Source organism: Chelonoidis abingdonii, chromosome 18, assembly GCF_003597395.2.
Source record: "Chelonoidis abingdonii isolate Lonesome George chromosome 18, CheloAbing_2.0, whole genome shotgun sequence".
NCBI classification, from domain to species: domain Eukaryota; kingdom Metazoa; phylum Chordata; order Testudines; family Testudinidae; genus Chelonoidis; species Chelonoidis abingdonii.
Genome location: NC_133786.1, coordinates 14,527,648 through 14,544,628, shown reverse-complemented (window position 1 = coordinate 14,544,628; position 16,981 = coordinate 14,527,648). Strand labels below are relative to the sequence as shown.

General features: G+C 46.2%; 1 protein-coding gene across 3 annotated transcripts in view; it reads left to right on the top strand.

Moving 5' to 3' along the window:
* The first annotated feature begins 33 nt into the window (after positions 1–33).
* ALG9 (ALG9 alpha-1,2-mannosyltransferase) overlaps positions 34–16,981 on the top strand; it is a 46,572-nt gene continuing 29,624 nt past the window's right edge. For 2 of the 3 annotated variants that reach the window (XM_032788042.2, XM_032788041.2), the window contains exons 1-9: positions 34–104; positions 3,172–3,310; positions 3,514–3,648; positions 4,853–4,923; positions 6,041–6,129; positions 7,316–7,451; positions 8,010–8,097; positions 9,034–9,139; positions 16,092–16,214. In XM_032788042.2, coding sequence (XP_032643933.1) covers positions 34–104; positions 3,172–3,310; positions 3,514–3,648; positions 4,853–4,923; positions 6,041–6,129; positions 7,316–7,451; positions 8,010–8,097; positions 9,034–9,139; positions 16,092–16,214 — 958 coding nt within the window. Of the gene's footprint in view, positions 105–3,171; positions 3,311–3,513; positions 3,649–4,852; positions 4,924–6,040; positions 6,130–7,315; positions 7,452–8,009; positions 8,098–9,033; positions 9,140–16,091; positions 16,215–16,981 lie in introns of those variants that run through there. The other variant, XM_075073598.1, reaches the window with a different exon arrangement.

Below are 16,981 nucleotides of genomic sequence, written 5' to 3'. Positions count from 1 at the left end.
GACTGTATGTGACTGTTGAAATGCCAGTTCTCCATGGGTGTTTTCTTTATCAGGTTTCTAGAAAAAGGTGGAGTTACAAGTGATTCTGCTCATTTGTGCCAAAGGTGGGTTTAAGTTAATGTTCTGGACACGTCTACCAAATGTTGCTTGACTATATTCAGCTGGAAGCACTTATTGCTGGCCACTCTGATTAGGTACACTTGAAATAGGAAAACTTCAACAGTTGCCCATTACTTGTTCAAAATGTCTGAGCATTTTTGGGTCCAGCCATGGAGGCTTAAGTGGTCTTACTACAAGAAGTCAACATGTCTGAACCCAAGAATTCTTTAGAGTTGTGGCATCCCTTTCTCTAGAAGGAATAGAGCAGAAGTTGCATAATCTATGGCAGTGGAAGGTACATTAAGGGTTTGAAATTGGCTCTTTTGAGTCTCTAATACATGCACCTCCTGCAGGGAAGAGCTGGAACTATGAAACCCTGTTTGATCCTAGTTTTTTTGATAGTTTTGTTTACAGTTTAGGAACTGATAATAGGTGCAAGGCAAGACTACGGGTGCTCAGGGGCATAACTCATGAATAACAAACCATGCTGTGTAGGGATGGTGTGTGTATATAGTGCTCAGCATCATACTATGGTGCATATCATAATAAAGGACAGTGTTCTCACTAAACAACAGTAACTGGTTTTGGATTGTCCTAGAATTTTTCAATTTCATAAGAGGGGGGGTGGCTCACTTAAGAAGTATTCTACCCCCACCCCTGGCCCTGGGAGACTTAGTTCCATGCTTAATAGGGTGTACTTCTTTGTACCCAACCCGTGGCAGAGTGGTGTTCACTTAGAGCACAGGGGCATGTGCTCCTGTGCACCCCTTTTCACGGTTAGACTCATTGCAGACAAGTGGTCTTTTTACACGCTTGGCAGTGTTAGATCTGCACCCACTCATTGCATAGTGCGGCATCTTTTATACCCTACTTGCATGATGACAATTGCACAGTGGGGTGCTCTCCTATGCAATCCTCCTCTCCTGTTGCAAGGAGAGAATTGCACAACAGCTTGCTTTCCTATGTACTTCCTTGAAGGCTGAGACTTGCATGCTCAGTGCACAGTGGGGTGTTCTCCGCTGTAGCCCCTTGCACGGAGCCAATGATGCACATTGCACACAGCTGCGTGCTCTTCTGTACACCCCCCCTGCACGGAGAGAATGATGCACATTGCACACAGCTGTGCACTCTCCCCTGCACTCCTGCTTGCACAATGAGACTTGCATGCTCGGTGCCCAGGGGGGCGCTCTCCTATGCACCCCCCTTGCACGGTGAGAATTGCACTTTCCGCGTACAGCGGGGCGCTCTCCTCTGCCTCCCTCGCCCGCTGCAGGGAGCGGACCGGAGCCCGGCCCAGGTGAGCACAGAGCGCCTCGCGGCCCGGCTGGGAGCGGCGGCCGCTGCCCGCACTAAGTATGGCGGCCGCCGGCCTCAGCCCGCGCGCCTCCCGCGAGCAGCAGGAGGAGCCTGGCGCGCTGCTGCCGGAGCTCGGCATGGCGGCCAAAGGGCCCGGCAGCGGCGGAGGGAGGCGGCGGGGACCCGGGCCGGCTTAGCGAGAGTAGGGGCTCCGGGGCCGGGGCCGGGGCCGGAGGAGGCCAAGGCGGAGTAGGTGCCGGGCGGGCTGCGCGGGTAGGGGGCGCGCTGGTGGGTTGTCCCCGCGGGGTGCAGGGGGGCAGACACCGGGCCGGGAGCCCAGCCCAGCCCCTCTCTTTGAGGAGGGGCACCCGTCCCCGGAGCCCGCCCTGGGCAGCGGCCCCGGCCCGCCAACGCAGCGCCTGAGGCTGGCGTGGGGCAGATGCAGAGTGGACACCCTACCACCTGGCGAGCGAGCTGCATACAGACGGCACGCGCTAGCCTGATAAAGAAATCATGAAGGGACCCCTGCAATGGTGGGGTAGCCATGCTGGTCGCAGGATACGAGAGCAACAGGTTGGGTGAGGTAATAAATTCTGTTGGACCCAAATATTACCACACCCGCCTTGTCTCCCTATGAATGGACCTGTCCGTTTCCAAAGCCTTGTGGGGTGGCCCTGAGTAGCCTGGGACTGTTAGACATTAGCAAGAGCTTTGCTCAATGAATGCACCAGGGCTCAGTTTCTGCGAGCAGAGCCTGGCATCGAGCTAGACTTGTTGAACGTTGCAGGATGGTTTCACCGGAATCTAACTCTAGCCACCTCTTATACCAGAGGGACCCAGTGGGTAGAAGTTGATCTGGCATGCATTTGTTTGGACTATCTTTTTCATAAAGGTGCTGAGATGCCACAGTGCTGGGTGCGGTACAAGGACCCCATAGAAGAGATTTGCTGATGTCAAAACTAGGTTTGATCTGTAGTAAATATAACATTAATAACAAAAACAAACTAACAAAAAACAGCAGAGCCTTTGGGCCATGTATATTTCCTCAGTATAGTTAGAAATGTAGCTGTATCACTTGGTGCCGGGGTGCCATCCAGCCTCACAGCCTAAGCAGAGCTGGGTCTGGTAAGTGCTGGGATGGGGATTCAAGGGATGGAAGGACGGTCCAGTGATTAGGGCACTAGCCGGGGACTTTGGAGACCTGGGTGCAAGTCCCTGCTCTGCCACAGACTTCCTTGGGTAAGTTGCTTTGTTCCTCTGTGCCTCACCTCCATGTCTGTAAAATGGTGGTAAGACCACTCTCCTGTTGTGAGGATAAATGTATTAAAGACTGTGAGTTGTTCAGATATAACAGTGGTGGGACCACGTAAATACATTAAAGACATTTTCCTCACTCTATTTTAAGGGTCATTGGTTGTATGAGGGTCAGTTAAATCAAGTAACTGCCTAAGAAGTGACATTGGTTAGATGTGTAAATGGATAAACCAACTTGAATTAAAATGTAATGAACAGGATGCCTATCATGCCCTGAGCAGAAGGATCTGAATGGAAGATGCAAAGAGCTGTAGACTTTTTTGACTCAGTGTGTGTTTTAAGGATACTGAAGAGGGAGTACAGACATATTCATTGCTTCCTTGAGTGTCTTAACTCTTTTTGTTTGGATTTCCCAGTCTCTTGAGTTCTTTGCCCTGTGTCATCTTGCTGCTCTTTATTCTGTTACCTTATATCATCCACTCCAATAAGTCCTTGTGACACTAGTTCTTTGCTCTTGATTAGGCCATCTGGGAACAAGGCAAGTCAGGTCTGGGCACCTGAAGGATCCACAGCTTTCAAGTGTCTAATCTCAGCTCGGTTCTGTGCTGCCCTCTTGAGTAACATCTCAGATTGTGATGAGACTTTTAACTACTGGGAACCGGTGAGTGGCTTCTCCTCCTTAGTAGAGGAATTTGAGGCTTTCTAATTGGTCTGCTCAGATTCTTGATACGAATTTGCCTAGAGCTGTTTCATGCTTATCTGTGCCCTCAACATATCAATCTTCTTATGCTTTTGTTTGCTAATGGCTAAAGCACAAAATGTGTCCTCTTTTTAACCTGTATTTTTTTTTAATGGGATTTGTAGATGCACTACCTCGTCTATGGGAAAGGGTTCCAGACATGGGAATATTCTCCAGTCTATGCCATTCGCTCCTATGCTTACCTGTGGCTGCATGCCTTGCCAGCCTTATTCCATGTTAGAGTTCTGCAGACAAATAAGGTAAATCATTTGTGTGGAAGCTTTGCTTATGAGAAACCATCTGGCCTTTTGTCTGTATCAAAGAAAGCAACTGTTTGACACAAAGGGCATTGGGATTCTTATTTAACGTGCTTGTGCATGCACATGGGTGTCTGAGTGAGTGCAGAAGGAACATGGTTAGTAGGGTTTGTGAACCAAAGGCAGGCTAGAAACTGTTTGAAATGTGTCTCTTGAAAGTAGCCATGTATTCAGGCCAGGACACAGACTTTGACATAATGACTGAGCTTTTCAAAGCAGTCGAAAGCAGGGGTTCTCAAACTGGGGGTTGAGACCCCTGAACGGGTTGTGAGGTGTCAGCCCCCCCCCCCCAACCCCGCTTTGCCTCCAGCATTTATAATGGTGTTAAATATATAAAAAAGTGTTTTTAATTTATGGGGGAAGGGGTCGTGCTCAGAGACTTGCTATGTGAAAGGGGTCACCAGTACAAAATTTTGAGAACCACTGGTCTAAGAGAACAATGGTCTCAAACCTGCTGTTAAGCTTCCTGGAAGATATATAGCTGATTTCACTTGTATGCTCTGGAAATTTCATCCGGTAATGCTTTTGCAATGTTTTTTTAATGGTTTCATTTTTTAAATCAAAATGTAAATGTCAGTATGCTGCAGTTCTTGCATAACACATCATAACCTGCAGAGACGAGAGAGTGAAAAAGAAGCATTTAAAAAAAAACACGTTGCTTGGGTACATATCTGCCACACTATGTATAGCGCCACCCCTTTGTACTGAGATGCTCTTGTGTGTGTGCGTGTTTGCTGGCTAGATAGAGCAGATGGATATTTGGGATAATTTCCCTTTGTAATGTTGCAGTTAAGGCTTTGGTCCTCAAGACTTGAAAGAGGAAAGGGCAGGCTAGCCCAGGGTCCTGTTTCATGGAGTCATTTCTTTCTCACTGTTTTGCCATAGAGGACTTAGTGTCAAAGGGCCAGATCCTGTGCCTTTCAAATCAATGGGAACTTTGCCATTGATATCAGTGGTTATGGGATCGGGCACCACATTGAGTGGACTTTTGGCTCCATCATTTAACAAGTAGATCTTATGATGTTTTCACCATGGCAGTAGTTATTTCATCTTGTATTAGCCTTTCACATTTTTGCTCCACAGTTTACCAGCAGGCACTTCAATTCCATTTATAAATTCCGTTTCTGACTCTGAATGTTTCTCCTAGGTTCTCGTCTTTTATTTCCTGCGATGTCTCTTGGCCTTCTTGAGTTGCATTTGTGAGCTTTACTTTTATAAGTGAGTAGACAAAGCTATTTGCTCAGTGAATAGCCTAATGTGAACAACAAGGATGGTTATTGCCACTGACAATGAGGGCTGAAAATATACCCACAAACCCATGGAAAAATGTCTTACGTGGATATAGTGCTTCACATTGAAATCTGTCAAAATATGTATCCAGCAAAGATTCCTAGGGAAACATTGGTTAGAATCCTGCCACTGTGGCCAAATTCTGCTCTGAGGTCCACGGAATAAGTCTTAACTCTGGCGTTTTGCACAGCTTTCCTACTGACATCAGCAGAGTTGTCAGAGCTGAGTTGTACTGGGTGTGTCGAAGAGGGGAAACAGCAGACTTCATTTTATGTAGGTGATTTCAGCTGGGATGCACTGGAAAGCTTCAAAATTCAGTATCACCCCCAAGTTGTCTGGCTCTGTTTATCCCAGCTGAGGGGTAACTCCAGTGGAGTTTACAGCTCCATAAAGCAGTAGCCTGATCATGCAATTAGCTGGTCCAAGTGGGAAGTCTTAGGCTGCCACTTCTTTTCGAGCCATCGTTGTCCCACTTTGCATCTTCAATAGCAGCAGCCATGAGATGGCATTGATCCTGATTCTGGGAAGCAATCTGCAGCGTTTGGTGTGGTGCCACTGGTGACCAGCTACTGTGACGGGTAAAACAGAGGTCTGCTGTACTATGGAATAGCAATTACTGGCGTATCTGCTCCAATGCAAACTCTTAGTGCAGACACTATGTATGCTGTTAAAGCACACGTGGAGACAGAATACTGAACTCAATGGGCCACAGGTCTGACCAAGTCTGGCAATTCCTGTCTTTCTATGATTCCCCCAAGTGCAACTTACCCTGGTGCAAGCCATCTCTACAGTAGGGGATTGTACTGGCGTAGCTATGCAGGGGACTGAAATCCAAGTGTAGATGGGTTCAGAGTATCCATTCTTCTTCCGTCCATTTGTCTCTAGGGGCTGAGGAGTGAGAGCCCTCCAGCTTGGGGTTCCCAAGAGCCGTGAGAGCTGCTTTCAGCTCTGCACGCAGTAGCTATTGATTTGTGCAGGGTTTTTTCTTTTGTGCACAGAAGATGTTTCCATGGCGCTATGTCTGATTTTCTCTCTGCTTCCCTAGGGCCGTGTGTAAGAAATTTGGGCTGCATGTGAGCCGGCTGATGTTGGCCTTCTTAGTTCTCAGCACTGGGATGTTTTGCTCAGCTGCAGGTAGGCTTGCTCAGCAGCAGTTGCTGGAGTGACCCACTCTCAGGAATGCCTTGGTGGGTTCGGAGGGGAAAAGCTCAAGTGCAGGTTTTTTTAAAGCATTACCTTAAAATGTTCCCATAACTACTCAGTGCCCAGTGCTTGACATGGATAATCCATTCCTCTCCTGCTGCAGACATTTCTAAAGGAAAATCTGGCCAGAGACCAACTGTTGTCCCAGATGTGTCTCACTTCTTTCCTTTATCTTCCTTCTGCCTGGCTGTATTTGTTTCTGCTGCAGTCCCCAGTCTCAGGGAGCCATACCGTTCAAACCTCTTTGCTCTCAAACTGAGTCTTAGTTATTCTGGGACCATTTTCTTTAAGTGTTTTTGACATTTCCACACAGGCCTGCGGCCCAGTTTTAACCAGGGGGAGAAAAGGTGTTATCTTGTAGTAGGCTGGCATTATAGTGTGCCTTAATGTACCCCTGCCAAGCCAGCCATTGCAACCCAGGTTTGTAAAACACTTGGACTCGGTATTGTGTGCAGGTGAAAGGACATTTTCTGCAAAGGTGGCAATTGGAAGTAATTTCGAGCCATGGCTTCTTGCACTTGGTGCTGACATGGCCAAAGAAGGAGGGGAGGTGTCACAGCCAGATGATGTCTGAGATCTGTTCTGCACTGCCTTTGTTTACAATGACAGCTAGATAGCTCTTTCCAGCACTATTCATGTTTTGTTCCCTGTTTATTTCCCCGTAATCCCACGTGGTTTCTCGAGGACTGTGGCCAGTCCATCCCAATCTCCGTTTGCCCTGTGAGCAAGTTCATGTCATCTTTCCGATTAAAAAAGGACACAGATAATAGAGCAAGTGTTATGGGTAATCATATATCTACAAATACTGGCGGTCTGGCTGAGCTGCCGCTGTGGAATGTGGCAGGTTATGAGCAAATGGACGTTTAGTACTTGGATATTTCTGGTCTTAATCTTGGCAGAATAGAGTGAGAAGGCTCTTAACTGGAGGTAACGGTGTGAAATCCTGGCTTTGTTGAAATCAGTGGGAATTTTGCCATTGGCTTCATTGTGGCCAGGATTTCATTCCCAGTGTTTATAGCAGACTGTACTCTGCCTGTTATGGAGCCTTAAATTGACCGTAAGCAGAATTTTACCTATGTGAAAGTTTAGCTGACCTCTTCCTTTCTTTGCTTTGTAGCCTTCCTCCCCAGCAGTTTCTGTATGTACACCACAGTGGTTGCCATGACTGGCTGGTATATGGATAAGACCTCAATAGCCGTGCTGGGCGTGGCAGCTGGAGCCATCGTGGGTTGGCCTTTCAGTGCAGCTCTTGGGTAAGGAGAGGAAAGCTCAGAAGCCTGACAGAGGTTCTGTGCTTTTCAAGGCCGAGTGCTCAGCTGTCTGGCTGGGAGGCTGTGGCACCATTAGAAAAACCCTGCCTCTGTGTGGTACATATTACCCAGAGTCTAGATGTTGTTTGTATAACCCACACTCTCTCAGTACAGTGCTGGGTGGTAACTGGGCAAATACAGAGGTTAATGTGCTTGCTATGGACTAGGCTTATGCAGCTGGGGTTTTTAGCTTAGGCAATCAAGTATTGTGCTTTAATATCCAGAGATCGCAGATTTGATCCCTGCTGCTGACAATCCATTCCAAGGTGTCTTGTTAGATTTGCTGAAATATTCCCCTAGGAAAAAGGAACAGTTTGATGAGGACTGTCAGGGAGTCGGTTCCTGGCTTGAGACTAATGGGAGAGAGTCCGTCGTTCCCTCCCTCCCCCTGCTTAACTGTCTTCCTGAACCTGGGGGGAGAAGGCGACAAGGATTCTCAAGGTGAGGCAGGTGGGTGATTCATAGATTGAAAAAGATCCTTGATGCAGATGTCTTTTGCAGGCTACCTATTGCTGTTGACTTGCTGATAATAAAACGGAGGTGGAAGAGCTTCGTGAACTGGTGTCTGGTGGCCCTGATCCTGTTTTTGGTAAGTTCCTGTAATAAAACCCAATGGAAGAGCTAGGCTGGGCTTGTAACAGAGTCAGGGCTCATTTTCAGGGAGAGTCCTTTCAGAGGACTTGCCCATTGTCTGCTGAGATTCTTATTAACAAGAATCTCCCTGTGCTCAATAGCCTCACCCTCTGCTCCTAAGAACATCTCTGTTCCTGGCTTACTCCCCTCGTTCTTACAGGTGATTTCAAAGGCTGAGAAGTTGTGTAGCTTCCATGCAATGATCCCCTCATCCTGCCTCTCCTGCAAAGGACTGACTTCCATTTTCTGCTCCCAGAGGGCTTTTAGTCTCTGCTTGTTGTTCCTCTAGGCTCTAGCTGAATCAGTCTTAATCAGAACTTGAAAGTCAGTCTCTAGTACCTGTAAAGAGGGTGCAGAGCAGGGGCATCCTGCCAGGTATGGTACTTGTTACCTGATTCCCAGAGGGATGGACAAAACACGTATCCCACTGCCCAAAGCAGCACATGCCAGTGCTGGCTGCTGCTGCTGAGTGCTCTGCCCCAAAGGCTGATTTGGTTAATGAGAGACTGCTCAAAGCGTTTGCGGTTCACTGTCCAGTCTCAGAGGGGCAAGAGACTAGCAGGGGCATAGGAACCAAACTCCCCTTTTGCACTCAGCATCTCCAGTTCATTGCTGCATGTTGAATGAATTGTGCTGTGGAATCTAAACCCTTTATACTCCTGGAAGAAGCTGCATCGCTGAATAGCTGCGCCTGTCTTGCAGGGGCCCTGTCAGTTAGAGCCAGGCATCGTGTACCTATCATTTATGCAGCATGGGGGCTGGAAGTCTGTTTATACCCTGGCACAAATATGGAAATTTGGCAGTGACACTACACACTGGACATTCCCTCACTGATTTGGAATTTCTGGCCAAAGCTGCCAGTGCTACATGAATTTTAAATGCTTTGTTCCAGGTTCCTCTTGTGATTGTTGACAGCTATTACTATGGGAAGCTGGTAATCACTCCTCTCAACATTGTTTTATACAATGTCTTCACACCTCACGGACCCGATCTTTACGGTGAGTGCGTTATACCAAAATATCGGGGTGTGCTGTGAGGGCTCATTTGATGCAGTTAAGCAAGCTCCCCAGTGAGGCAGTTCCTGTCTGTTGCCACTGGATGTCTCTCTTTAGTCAGGAATACCACCTGCATTTTTATATTTCCTGTTTGTTTTGCTGAATTCTAAGCTAAGTTGCTTTGAATGAGTTTCTAGCTTTGAAGTTCTGGTGCACCACAAATACATCACGGGATGTCTCAGCAGCCTACGCTTCACAGCAGAGAACTCTTAGCAACGAACCTGTTTGAGATCCAGTGTGACTACATTGCATTTCATTTGTGCCCAATTATGTAAATTTCAGATTCTCCCCAAGGTACAGTTATGTTTTATGAGCGTTATTGAAAGTGGTTGTTTTCTACCAAACAGCTGTGTGACTCATCATCTGTCTGAGTAATGTTGGTTACACTCTTAAACCAAAGCAAGAGAGTCTGTTTGTCAGCTTCACTCCTGTTTGAGGCTGTTCCGGTCTCACCCAGACAGGGTGCGGAGTCAGGCATGTAACTGAGAGCACAGCCCCTGAGTCCTTTCACTTCTCATCAGTTCTTCACAGACTCTGCTTCCACATTGTGTCTTGGGGATCTCCTTGCTTCTATGACAATGTATGGTCTGAGCTTTGCTGGCATGCAGCAGAAGAGAGGTTACCAGAGGGCATTTGCAGGAATCTGGAGAAGGACAAAAGTTAATTAATTCTGCATGCTGCTGTTCGTTATGACAGTCTTTCTGGAGTTAGGATGGGCTTTGGCTTTATGATAGTTACTCATTGGTACTTTAAGAATCCAGACCAGAAAGCTGAGGCACAGAATAGGGAAAGCAATTTGCCCAAGATCGCAAAGGAAGTCAGTGGCAGAGAGAGGATTAGAATTTCGTTCAAGTAATGAAAATTCACAAGGGGTCAAAGCAAATTTTTTCACACCAGGTGCGATTAGTCTGTGGAACTGAATGACCCAGGGTGTTCTTGAGGCCTATATCTTAGCACAATTCAAGAAGGTATTGGACATCAAGAACATCCCGAGTTGTCATAATTAATGATTACAAAAAAATTGAAAAAAAATTGGAAGAGTAATAAAACTTTCTGCTTCAGGTTTTAGGCCCATCTCTATTTGAGACCTGACTGGGGCCTGGGGCAGAGTACCCCACACTACCAGGGGGTTCTTACACCTTCCTCTGAAGCATCCTCAGAGACAGGATACAGGGCGAGATGGATGTGGGATTTGATCCAGTCTGGCTCCCAGCTGACCTCGTGCTATTAGAAATGAAGGGAGAGCTTTTTGTGGTGAAGTTAAGATCAGTTCAAATGAGGGATCATTAAAGAGACTGCTTATAGGGCTGCAGTTAAATAACCTGACTAGAGGAGACTGTGGGGTGTCTGAGGAAGCAGCGAGGTCTCTTTGTTGCTCTTGTCATACAGATCCCACTCCACATCTGATATTGCTCAGGCCAGACTGTGGCAATGAATTGTTTCTAATGCCATATTTGCCTCTGGCAACTTCTGATGGTTCCCGGGAGTATCACTCAGATAGAAGGGCATTTCTGGGTGGGGCAGCACGGTGATTGGTTTCTTGTGGTACAACAGGGCGAGTGTTGCCCTTGCCAGGGACCTTGGTCTCTGCAATAACAATCTGAAATGTATTGCAGTGGCTCCTATGTAATGGAAACTTCAGACACTTTTTCTAATGGGGTTTGGTTTGGCCTGGGCTCATCCCCGATCTTTCTGTGCTGGTGTGTGAGCTATTTCTGGTGTCCTCTGGTAACCAATCCATTCTAAAGTATTTGTGCTCAGTGACACTCATATAACATCTTCATATGAATAAAAGAACCTCAGTGAAACGTCTGCTTAATGCTGTGTGTTTAGAGAGCTTTATAATGTTATTTGTAAGGAAAAGTCACACCACACCGGTAGATAAAAAGGCAGGCAAGTTCTGTTGGCTTTGGAACGCTGTCCTAGCTTTCATGGAAACGGGATAAAAATATACTGGGAGCTGATGAAGCACCAGGTTGCACCATCTTTAGTGCTGGGATTAAAGCACTGTTCTTGGCCTATCATCCCCTGCATTCCCTTTGCTGATGTCATTGGAGTCTGTCCTGAGGTGGCTGAGCCTTTAAAGGCATCTCTACACTGCAATTAAACACCCATGGCTGGCCTGTATCAGCTGATTTGGGCTCACAGGGCTTGGGCTGTAAAATTACAGTCTAGATGTTTGGGCTTGGCCTGGAGCCTGGGTTCTGGGAATCTTCCTCCTTGCAGGGTGCCAGAGCTTGGCCTCTAGCTGGAGCCTAGTGTCTATGCTGCAATTGTGTACCCCCTATAGCCTGAGTCAGTTGACCCGGGCCAGCCACCGGTGTTTAATTGCAGTGGAGACATACCCTATGAGGGGTCTAGTTTCTGTTTTCTCAGACTCTGGTTTCTTCCCAGATTGTGTGAGTACAGGCTACATCCCTTTAGTACATAGTACCCGAGGGAGGGGCTGTTACTGTCTGGGTGGGGACAGATGACAAGGAACATTCTCTTCCCCTTAACCTGACTTCTGTTCTACTTGAATTCTCATGCCACATCCATAAATGTGGTATCTGGACATGGTGGTATATCTTTCTTGCTTACAAGCTGGGATCCTGCAGGCAAGAAGAGCATTTTCTTTCCTTTTTCTAGATATTACTTTCCCCCTGATGTAGGCACTCACTGTAGTGAATGTTCCACTGTCAGTTATCAGATTCCTGTGTCCGTGGGGACAGTGGCTCATATGCAGATATCACTGATCCGTATTTTTAAGTCTCTAAAAAGATGAGCAGTTGGAGAAAATCATTAGAACTATTAGCTGAGCAATAATGAGAACAATGAGAATTATTCCTTCGTGAACCTGGCCCTGTGGATTTGTCTGCTGAGCCCATCCCATTTATTTGCGGAGCGTTGATTGTAACTTGTAATACGGTTACCTTTGGAAGCATTTGGGGACTTCACTGGAGTTGCATCTGTTTGTACAGCACCTAGCACAATGGGATTGTGGTCCTTGGCTAGGACTCCTTGGTGCTACTGGAGTACAAATAAATAATAATAAGAACCACGTATTTTATCTGACTTGTTGAGTTTAAAGTTTGTAATGGCCCCTGAAGTAGAACAGAAGGCTGAATATTTTCTGGCTCTGGGATGCTTAGTAATCACTTGTGGGGTTCTCTTTATATGCAGCCTGCTACATCAGTGGGCCCTACTGTAAATACTGCATTGTTCTCTTTCCACTCCTTGCAGTTGCTTTTCTCTCTTAATCCACCACTGATAAACTGGACGTGGCACGAGTTCATATGATTTGCATGGTTTATTCTTTTGTTTTGCTTGAATGACTTGGGAGATCCCTTCCAGTCCTTTGTCTTACAAATGTCACACGGGGGAAGCTTATTCCCAGTGTTCTGTGGAAGGATAGTTCCCCCATCCCTGAAGAACAGCAACAGAGGGAGGATTTCTCCTTGTGTGTGGTGTTCTTTTCATTGCTGTCATGTCTCAAGTCACCTTGTGCCTTAGTGAATGACAAAAATAAAGGCATTTTGCACTGGGAGGCAGAGAGACTGAATGTCTCTGAATGCATGAGTCAACACAGTGACCATGCCTCAAGCTTGTATTTTCTACATAAAATCTTGCGTCAGCGGGTCACTTAACTAGCCCGTGTGATGCATTATTTCTGCCTGATTTTTTTTCCTGAGCCATAGGAGTAAATGTGCCCTTGGACAAGGAGAAAAGGCTCCAGCTCTTAGTCTTTAAGAAGCAGTTCAGTCACGCTGCAGCAAACTTAGGGAAAGGGCCTCTGCATCAAAGCACTGCTTCAGGCCATTTGTCTTCTGTGTTGTCATTGGAGTCTGTCATGAGGTGGCTCTGCCTTTCTGAGAGGAGTCTAGGCCCAGCTCTCATCTGACCCTGGTTTTCCCCCAGATTGTGTGACTGTGGGCTAAAGCAAGGCCTGGTGGGAATGGAAAAACAGGATGTAGTAGGCAGGTCCTGTCCTCCCCATGTACGGGGAGAGACCTGAGTAAACAGGGCATCTCTCCTTTGGAAATAGCTACAGGTGGCTGTTAAGTTTTTTCAGGCAGTGGCCCAGGGAAGGCTAACAACTGCCTGAACCCCTGTGACCTAGAGGAAGAAATTGTGAACCCTGAGTCTGAGGTCTGACATTGCCCTAGCCCTGGCTGGTGGGCTGTGGACACCTAAAAGATGGTTCATAGGTTCTGGTACAGATGGATAAATTAAGCTAGAGGGGAAGGCATGGACAGGTGGACTGGGTTTCCTCAGAGATAGCATGTGTGCTAAAGAGGGTTATTAAAGCAGATCTCAGGAGGGGAGACTGCTGCAATGTTGGCCAATGATATGCTAGGACACTGGAGAGGCACACAATTCCCTTGCAGAGAAGAGGTGTGTTTTGAGAGGGACTTTCCTCTGACCCTGCTTGCCCACGTCCCTGGTGCTCCAGCCAACGCTGAAGTAGCAGCCTGTCACAACTCCTTCCACATCAGCATTGCTACTGCAGTACAGAGTTCAGTAGCCGATGGACTGGGAAGAAACCGAACCCTTGTTTACATACGGAGTTCTCCCACAGGGAGTCCATTCACCACTCTGAGTATACTGAATATTTCTTCTTCCCACGTTTTCTAAATTTCCCCTGAAATCTGAGAGTTTCCTTTTAAGATTCCCTCTCACAAGGTGTAATCATTTCAGTTAATACCTAGCTCCTATATATCTCTCTTCATCAGTAGAGCTTTGCAAAGAAAGTAAGTTGTTATCCCCATTTTACCTCTGGGGAAACTGAGGCACATTGCAATGTGTTACCTGAATGTTAACTAACATGTTTCAGCTATAATCACAGTTCAGAGCAGTAGAACATAAGCAACACAGCTTAAGTTGTGTTCTTATACTGAGATTGGAAGCTCTTTGTAGCAGGGATTGTCTTTTTGTTCTGTGTCTGTAAAGCTCCTAGCACAATGAGATCCTGGCCCTATGACTGGGTCTCCTAGACGCTACAGTAATACAAATAATACTGTTTAAATTGATTTCTCCTCCATGTTATAGGCTTTTCTCTTACGTACATACCTCTCAAATGTCCCTGATTTCCAAGGGGAGAGGGGCACTCATTTTAGTCTCAAAGTTACCTACATTCTGCACACATTTGGTTTCTCTTTCACTTTGGTTATTCAAAATTATAGACATCAGAAATGAATCATAAAATAGAGGTTATGGAAAGGGTTATTTACACTGGAGGAAGAAATCCTACAGCCATTCCAAATTTGCTGCATGGATAATTATTGTGTGTTCATCCTTTTGGGTCTTGGTCACATTCTGTGTCCCATGTTTGGGCTTCGGCAGCAGGCTGAGAATTATACTCACCAGACTTTGAAGGTGGTGATGTGACTGGGTGGGAACTGAAGGTGAACTTCTTATAAACTTTCCCATTTAAAAAAAAGAACAACAGAACAGAACGTTAATTTCATTTTGCTTCCAGTGCTGCCGTGCTAATGGATGTAGGATTCCCAAATAAACATGAGTTGCTTGGTCTTTGCCTGGGTAACTCCTGCTCCTTGTTTCTGACATTATGAGTTCAGCTTCTAATCTTATTTAGTTGTACAAGCTGCGGAGGTGTCAGGTTTTCCTTGCTGTATTTCAGTTGTCTGATTAATTTCAACACAGACCCTTTTTAAGTGGCTCTGATTGCAGGAAATTGCTACTGCATATGACATATGTCACAACAGTGCATTGATTAAAGCCCCCGCATGTCATTTACTGACTGATTGCGCTAATCATACCAAGAAGGTGGCAAACGTGCAGAGAGGAACTGGCATTCCCCACTGTTCAGGATTTTTAGCATCTTGAATTAAGAGTTCAAACGAATGACAGTAGGACTGGAATATCTGTCAGTTTGCATCCTTCGAAGCTTGCAACAACCAGTAGGAGGGGTTGAAGTGTTTACTGAACAAATGTTTTTGTGTCCTATTCTTAAAGCTAAACTAGGAAAAACACACTGGGAAACTTTAGAGACTGAAGATGTATGTAACTAGCAGATAGATGACCTTTACAGCAGGTGTCCCAGGTGAATAAAGTGTGAATGCAAGCTCTTTTCTCTTGTTTGTTTGAAATAAGTTTTATAGCTCTGTCAGCCTGTGAGACAGTATTGCTCCAAACAGTAACAGTCTCTTAACATCCAGGGTATCTGTGGCTGCTTCTCACTTGAGAAGCTTTTCTGCTGCAGTGGGTGCTGGTTTGGAGAAGCAGAATCTCTTGACCTCACTTTTAGTTGCCATTATCACATAGGTTTTCAGAATGGGATGGTGGGCTGTCCTGCATCATGGCAGCACTGCCGTTCATTTGCATTTTGAGAGGCGCCCATTCTTTCAGGGCTGATCGTTAGAATGTCCCATAGATTGATGAACAGCAGGCAGTAGGTATAACATTGAGGCTTAACCATTAATAAGGGGAAAGGAAGAGACAGTATGTGGTGTATGTGTTTTTGGTTAATCCCTAAAGGTAAAAGCAATGAAGTTACTTGCATGGAGACAGCGATGTAATACTTGGCACTCAAGCACCTTCAAATCACTATTGACTAATCCCCTGGCATCGTTAACCCAATGTATAGCTGTGGAAAAAAAGGTGGAAGTGACTTAGAAAGTCACACAGTAAATCAGTGGCAAAGCCAGGATTAGAACCCAGGAGCTGCTCAGATCGGATTCATGCTCATTCCTCTAGGCCACACTGCTTCTCTTACTTTAAGATGCTCTTCACCCCATTCTTTGGTTTTAGCTCCATGGGGTATAGAGAGAATCGATGTCTGAAGCTGCTGATCCCAATCATGGTCGGGCAGAGAAAGACTAGGGCTGCCGTACATCTAGTCCTTTTAATCACTCATGCTAATTATCTTTTGTTTCTCTCCCCTCCTCCCCCACAGGTACTGAGCCCTGGTCCTTCTATTTTATTAATGGTTTCCTGAACTTCAATGTGGCGTTTGCCTTGGCCCTGCTTGCCCTGCCGCTGACCTTCCTCATGGAATGTCTGCTACAGAAATTTCATGGTGAGTGCTGCGGTCTTTGAGAGCTGAGCTCCAACAGCCCGTGTCTCCCAGATCCTTGAAAATTAGGAGAGAGCTTATTTGCTGTCTATGCAGCTTGTCTTTCGTGGAAGCAAAATCAGGGTCAGGGAACTTTTTACAAAAACACAGCCTGTTCCAGGAGCTCATTATTTGCACTGCACTATTTACCCTACAATGGGTGCAGGCTGGAGACAGAGGTAGCAGATTACACCTGAGAGGGATGATTCTTTCATTCCCCGCCCCTCCCTCTCCTCTGAAGAGCATTGTGCTGTCAAGGCTGAAGTACGCCGAGCAAGTATGACAAATTGTACAACCGCACGCTCTTCAGCCACAGATGCTATAGAAATAACCCTGACAGAAATGTTAGGGGAAAAGCAATACTCGTCGTTATCTCCATCTTATCTTCGATTGAAAGTGTCAGCCCTCAGTTCTCTACACTTTATTTTACTGTTATTTTAAATGCAACTTCCAGGACATTTCAGAAGAGAGCTTTAAGACAACAGGATTGGGGTTTTTTTGGATCTAGTTTGGATTTTTCGGGTTATTATTTCTTCATAAACCATTCTAATCATCCCTTTCCCTTGATGCTTCCCACATGGAGTGTGATCTTTCAAGAAGTTGAGTAGTGAGCACTTGTATGAACTGTTTGAAGACACTTGGCACCTTGCAGGATTGAGCCCACGTTGGGCAGATTTCTGAAAAGCTGCTTCCTGAATTAGGAAGTCTCTTGCACTTTAATGTACCATTTC